This window comes from Aptenodytes forsteri, unplaced genomic scaffold (genome assembly GCF_000699145.1).
Source record: "Aptenodytes forsteri isolate BGI_AS27 unplaced genomic scaffold, ASM69914v1 Scaffold236, whole genome shotgun sequence".
NCBI lineage: Eukaryota > Metazoa > Chordata > Aves > Sphenisciformes > Spheniscidae > Aptenodytes > Aptenodytes forsteri.
Window position 1 is genome coordinate 326,614 of NW_008794456.1, and position 6,827 is coordinate 333,440.

Sequence of the window (6,827 nt, forward strand, 5' to 3'; positions counted from 1 at the left end):
GGGAAGAGGAGCTCTGCAACCCACCGCGCCCCGTACTGCAGCCTCTGAGCTGGGGACGGGCTGGCAGCCCCTGGCACCGGTGGGCTGCCGGGGTCCCACTGCCCCACCACGGCATTTACAGAGACCTGCCCGTCAGAAACGGCGTGGGAAGGTAACCCCGGTAAACCTACGGCGCTATCCACTTTCAGGTTATTCACCGCCAGTCCCTGCTACGTTTTAAATCACATCCAGGAAAACTCCTTGCCAGGGTTGCGAAAAGCTCTCTCCTGGTAAAGCTCTCTCACGGTAACCAGGCCTTGGACGCTGTCTCCAGCCTCGGCGACTGGAGGGCTGCTCTCCACCAGCCTTAGAAACCGGTTCGGGGCAGGGGAAAACCCCCTTTACTGCTAGCGAACCGTACCATCGCTATTCTCAACTGGGTTTCCAGAGGCTGTCCTTGAAACGACGTGCTGGCACTAGCACGTGAAAACAGGATATTTAAAAAAAAAAACCAAAACAAACCCAAACCAACCACCCCAGGACTGCTGGCTCGCCCCGGCAGGTGACGACGGCGAGGACCGCCCTGGGATCCTGCACTTCTCCAGGGCACTGGACGGAGAGAGCCCAGAGCTTTGTGCATCTCGCGACACTTCAAACCCAGGTGAATATTCCCTCTCCTCCGAGCCTCGGTGCTGCCGGCCGTACTCTAACCGCAGCCCAGCAGCACCCCGTTTCCCTTCCCACACCGGAGCCTTTTCGGTGCACGCAACCGGCCGTCGGGGCCAACGCCAGCGCCGGCTGCGCGCCGGGGACGCGGTGACGACGTCGGTCCTGGACCGGGGGACAGGGAGGGAGAGATCCTGGACACGCTTGCACCTGTACCTACCTGCTACCCCCTCTAGCCAGAAACCACGAACTCCTTTGCACCGCATCGCGACGTCCTGAACCAGGACAGAAAGGGCTTAGTATCGGCTCAGGGCTCTTCTTTGGCTTCTTGTGGTATTTAACGCAGCTCTGTCACCTCCTGCCCCAGGCCCTTCGGCACCAACCTCACCTGCTGTCAGCACAGTTTCTTCTCAGCACAAGAGCCCACCACTCCCTTTTTGCCCTCTGGGATGTGCTGGCTCCATGGGAAAAGGAGCGTCGCTAGCATAAATAAGGGAGGAGCGTGCCAAGGAGCCCGTGGGTTTCTGAAAACACCTGCCTGTTCCCCTTGCTCAGTGCCCGGACGGCAGAAACCCTTGCAGGGGCGGGGGGGCAAGGAAGCAGCGTGGCTTCAGAAAGCTGAGGAAGATGGAAGAGAAAGTGGGTCTGGGGGAAGATTCAGCCCCAGGTCTTACAGCAGCCCCAAGCCACTGGGGCTTGCACGTGAAGGCGGCAGAAGCCACCATCGCCACTGAAAGGGACGTGCCTGCTGTCCCCCACCCCGTGGCCCCCATCGCCGGTGTCTCATCCTCTCCCGGGGACACTCGGGAGCGACTCCGGCCAGGCAGCAGAACGGAGCCAGACGAGAGGCACGAGGCGCAGCGTCCCAAGCCAAGCCCCACGAGTACCCGTGCCGGCCTGAGGACGGCTTCTTCCAGGAGCGCTGCCTTCCGACGGACGAAGATCCTGGCGCAGGACAGCTCTCCCTACCCCGGCCGGTGCCCCACCAGCAGACACATGGAATTCAGAGCCCTTAAAGAGTGACTCCAGCGTCTGTACGAACTGTTTTCCCCCGAGCAGCATTTCACCAGGAGCTGGATGAAGGGCTGAGCTCCCAGGGCATCGCTGAGGAGCTGAAGGGCAAAAGCGAGGGCTGGCAGACCAGGAGAGCACGGGCGAGTATCTCGGCGACACAGTGCCCAACACAGGGAAGCCCTGAGGTCTTGGCTCCGTCTTCCTCCTTCCTCCATCTCCCTCTGCCTGCACATGCTCCCCTCCGCCTTGCCTCGGCCGCCGCTCCTCCGCCCCGGGACGCTCCCTCCGGCAGGGAGCTGCAGTACGGCTTGCTTTGCACTTTGCCTTCATCAGGCTTTTAATCAAGACGGCGCTTTACAAACATTAACTAATTAATCTAGCACATTTCCATCAGCACAGCTGCTTGTGGGGGCCAGCTGCCGCCTAAAAAACAAAGGCTTTGAGTCACAGCCCGCTAACAGTTGCTAACGTGGTGCGGGGCGGCACAAGGCTGCTGCTGCTGCACGCTCACCAGGAGTTACTGTCAGCGGGCGGCTGCAGTTTCCTCCTGTGGGAACAAGACTTAAGTATTACCATATGGAGATTTTCTGCTGAGAACACCAGTAAAGCTGATGAAATCCTCCTTTGGCGACCGGGAGTGCGGCGGGGACATGAAATCCCTCCGCCCAGCCTGCCCGCAGCTCGGGCGGTCCCTCCCTGCCAGTCTCCTGACACCCCGGTGATGGGAGTCTGGTGCTTGGCCACGCTCGTGGGGACGTTTCAGGGAGGGGACAAGTGTCCAGGAGACTTCAGGTTTCCTGCCAGTAGCACAGCTCAGCCAGCTGAAGGGGCAAGCTCCTTCCTCGGCCAGTTCAAGCCGGCCGACTTCTCCCCAGCTACTGGGATGATGGCAGGAGGGACCATCGAGCCTCCAGCAAGCTCGTCCCCGCTGCCCTGGCATTTGGATGAAGACCCAAAGCAGAAGCACGAGGAAGACGCTATGCGGCTGCTCCCTCTGCTCCAGCTCGCGGGGTCGCGTCGTTATTCCACAGGCAAGAGCTGTTCAAATCCCACCACGATCTACCAGAAGCTCTCGAGAGCTTAGCTGGCCATTTTGGACGCAGCATCTGGTGGCCAAGGCTCCTACCAAGTGGTCTGGCTGCTCCAAGCGTGTTTGGAGCAGCTTTGTGCAAAGTGCAAAGCAGTGAAAACGGTCCGTTTTCACTGAAATGGAGACTTCTACCCGAAATGGGAGGTACTAACTGCAGGAACTCATTGCTGAGATAGCCAGGCTACAAATGCTCTCAAATTTTGAGCACTGATTTTTACGCTGGTCCTCTCCTTCCAGCTGAGCGTGCGGAAAGCGCAGGTCTCTGTTATCACAGCAAAGCAGAGGAGAAGATGACGGTGCCGTCACTGTCCCTCTGAGAAAGATGTGAGAGGGTCAAAGGCATCGTGAGGTTTTTTTTTTTCCCCGACTTTATCCATCGCATGTCCTTACAGGCAGATCCAACATAAACAGGATGACTCTTCCCTTGAGCCGAGAGCCACCGTCTCCGTGCAGGGCCCGCGCCGGCTGTGACTCACACGCACTTCACGGTGCCCACCAAAGGCCACCTTTCCCTCTCCTCTACCCTCACCTCACTTTTAGCGGCAAAAACGCGGAGCTGGCGACCACCCTCCCGGTCTTACCTGTCTGTTGAAGTCTTCTTCGTTCTCCATCCACATGTACTCTGCAAAGGGGTTGTTTTCCTTTTCATCGTGGCCGTTCACTACTTGGTCCTCTTTGGATTTGGGACTGGACGCCGTCGTACTGGCGAGGTCGGAGCCATTCATCATTACTGATTCTGTGAAGAGAAACAAGGGGGTGAGGGAGCTGCCGGGGACCCCTGTGCCCCAAAACCCGTGCTGGCCGCCCAGCTCCCAGATGGACGCTCGCCGCTGGCCACGCTGATGGGTGACAGCTCAGGCTTCCCGCACAAGAACCTGCTGCTTCCAGGCTGCTTTGTTCGAGGCACGGCGCTATTCCCGACTCCTCTTCTCTCCTCAAAAGCCCTCCGAGCAGCACTACACCTCCCCGGCAGGGGCAGCGTTTATTTTTCACGGTTTTGACCCGTCAGGGATAGTCTGAACATACTTGGTCTGGACTTAGAGCAATGGGTGACCTGACCAGCAGCTCCTGGAGAAGTTGTGAACAGGGCTTGGACAGGCACCGGCACCCCAAACCCCGTCCATCCATCCAATTTATTTTAAATCTGCCACAAAATACACCAAAAGACCACAACCGGGTTATCACTGCAGCCAACATATCAACACCACGGAGGCAGATTGCCCCCTACCCCAAAATACTGAATTTTTTGGCAGAACATATGCACGCCAGTTCACATCCCTTTATCTCTGCCGTAATTTCTTTATTTTTAGAGGGCATTTCGCAAAAGCCTGTTGGTTTGCGACATGAAGGCTGCCTTTTTCTAAAGCAGGCATTCGGAGTCCCAGGAGCACGGCCTGAAGCAAGACAAACCTTAGGGAGTCCCAAAACTCGCCTTCCGAAAGGCTCCCGGGAACAGACAGAGAGAGACACACACAGACATAAATGAGACGATAATTCAATAGCGAAACGCGGACTAAGGCCAGCACAACCCTGCTGAAAAACGTCCGAACATCACGTAACGACATCCCAGCTGTACGTTTTACCCTCCCCTGGTAAAGGCTTTATCTGGAGCTGAGCCGCGTCCAGCTCCAGCCCAGCACTGGGGCACAGGGACGAACGGGAGAGCATCCCGCGCGAGCAGGGGCTGGAAAACACGACTTCGTGGGACGAGTGGCAGGAGCGGGTTGCTTTGGTCTCGAGGAGGATGAGAGCCGGGGAGCCCCACACAACAGCCAGTTGGACCAGATGACCGTCGTAGGTGCCTTCCAGCTGAAATATTCCATACTACTCCAAGCCCTTTAGGTACAGAAGGAGGTTGCGGAAAAATCAGTCTTTTGTCCTTGTGGATACAGAGGGGTTTTTCCATTTTTGCAGCAGTAGAAACTGGAAACTGGATGGGAATGGGGTCGGGGAGACCACTAGCGACGACGGGAACTAATACCCTTCGCAGGGGGACAAGCCTCTCCCCAAAACCTCAAGCCCTTTAGGTACAGAAGGAGGTTGCGGAAAAATCAGTCTTTTGTCCTTGTGGATACAGAGGGGTTTTTCCATTTTTGCAGCAGTAGAAACTGGATTTGGAAGGGGAATGGGGTCGGGGAGACCACTAGCGACGACGGGAACTAATACCCTTCGCAGGGGGACAAGCCTCTCCCCAAAACCTTCAGGGAACAGTTAGTGATGGGCGCCAGGGGGGTCCGGGTATGCCTAATCCTGCTTGAGGAATACGAAGACAGATTAGACGACCTCTCAGAGTCTCCGCAAGCCCCTACAAGGCTGTGAGAGCAAGCAACGTCCCTGCCGGAGCCCGGTCTTTTCTGTCTCCACCCGGGGCACAGCTGCCCTCAGATCTGCCTGCCAGCAGCCCCCCCGGTCACCCAGGAGCGGGGATCCCACGTTACTCCTTAAATGCAGCCTGCTGTAGGGGCCAAGCAGATTATTCTTATTTCGGGGAGGAATCTGAAGCACAGACAAGTACACGAGAGCTGTCCCACGTTACTCTCCAAAAAGCAATCCCATCAATAACAAAGGTGCACAGCCCTTGGGTCCCCAGCAGCGGCACAGCTTTAACACAGCTGCTCCTGGGCAAAGAAAAAAGGGGGGGAAAAAAAAGGGGGGGAAAAAGAAGAGCAGCAAGGCCCTCAGGCTGCCTGCAGCCTTGGGACGCGGCACCAGGCCACACTGAAGCAGCCTTTGTTATCTGCAGAGAAGCAAGAAAGGCTCCGAACCAAGCATGGAAACGTAAACCGCGCCAAAGCCAACACGGCGGCTCTCCCATGATCAACGAGACTTATTGACGACAGACAGCTCAAGTCTGGCAGGGGAGAGTCGCAGGGCAGGCGGGAGGGGGAACAGAGCCGCAAAGCAAGCGAAAAGGCACGAAAGGTTTGGACGGGGGAGCTCTCCCTCCTTCCCTGCCTGCTCCTCTCGCCGCCAGCAGAGATGTTTGCACAGGCAGAGCCCGGAGCTCAAGGACACACGAGTTTTGAGGAGCCGGCGGGGTTCACTGCTTACGTACGGCGTCCGGAGCCGGGTCCTCCGCGCAGACGGGCAGGATCGGTGCTGGGTCGAACCGAAAGCCCTCCCGCTGCCCTGCTGCAGATCAGGCAGCTGCTGTCAAGAGACGAAGCGAGGTGCCTGTGCTGGTCCAGCGGCTCCGTACCAGCCGCTGCAGAGAACGGTTTAGCTGGAGAAGCAGCACGGGTAGAGGAGGGAAGGTTTTTCCAATGTTTTAATTTTATGGGTTTTATGTTTCTTTTGTTTTTTTTAAAAAAGAAATAAAAACCTTCCTCTCCCTCCCCAAGACTCCACGCTCCTCACTAATCTGGCTGCAAAGAGACCTTGCTCCCGTGGTGCCGGCTCTCGGCAGAGCTTTGCAGCTCTTTCTGAACAGCAAAGGGGGTTTTCCCCGAGTGTTTGGCGTGGGTGACCCGGGACCTGCGGCACGGCCGTGGGGAGCTGCGGGAGGAGGAGAGGCAGAGGAGGGCGGCTGGCCCGGCGCGGCGAGGAGGGCGGCGTGCTGTGGTTTGGGAGCAGAGACATGAAAGGACGGCTTGTGTCTAGTTTCCCTCCCAGGTTTATAAGGCAGCAGCAGGACTTTCATCGCTGTTCCCATCGGCAGGACAGGTTTTTCAGGCGGACGGGGAGCAGCAAAGGCAGCAGCTCTCAGCACAAACAGATCGTAACAGCAGAGCAGCCCTGAGCGCTGCCGGCATCCCAATGTCCGTGCAGAGCCTGCAGCCCCTCGGCCATCCACACGTCCCACTTCAGTGCCTGGAGCAAACTGAAGGGCTCCCGTGGGGCAGGCAGGGTCCGGGGATGCCGGCCGAGCTCGGCTTCCCGATTTCGGCTTCCACCATCCCCTAAGGGGCAGACGGAGGGGCCGGGATCCCCAGCTCGGAGAGGCCAGCACGGACATTTAAGCGTCACGGAGCGAGACAGGAGCCCTTCTGCAGAGCGGTGCCCCTGCGCTTCGCTGGGAGAAACGGCAGGCAGCGAGCGGCAGGCAGGAGAGGCAGGCTGCCCCGCAAGCCGGTCCCTG

The 6,827-nt window shown here is 58.1% G+C and overlaps 1 protein-coding gene across 1 annotated transcript in view; it reads right to left on the reverse strand.

Moving 5' to 3' along the window:
- PAIP2B (poly(A) binding protein interacting protein 2B) overlaps positions 1-5,932 on the reverse strand; it is an 11,158-nt gene extending 5,226 nt beyond the window's left edge. The window contains exons 1-2 of the mRNA XM_009290671.2: positions 5,805-5,932; positions 3,331-3,485 (exon numbers count right to left, since the gene is read on the reverse strand). Coding sequence (XP_009288946.1) covers positions 3,331-3,477 — 147 coding nt within the window. The 5' untranslated portion in view covers positions 3,478-3,485; positions 5,805-5,932. The remainder of the gene's footprint in view (positions 1-3,330; positions 3,486-5,804) is intronic.
- Between the last annotated feature and the right edge of the window lie 895 nt (positions 5,933-6,827).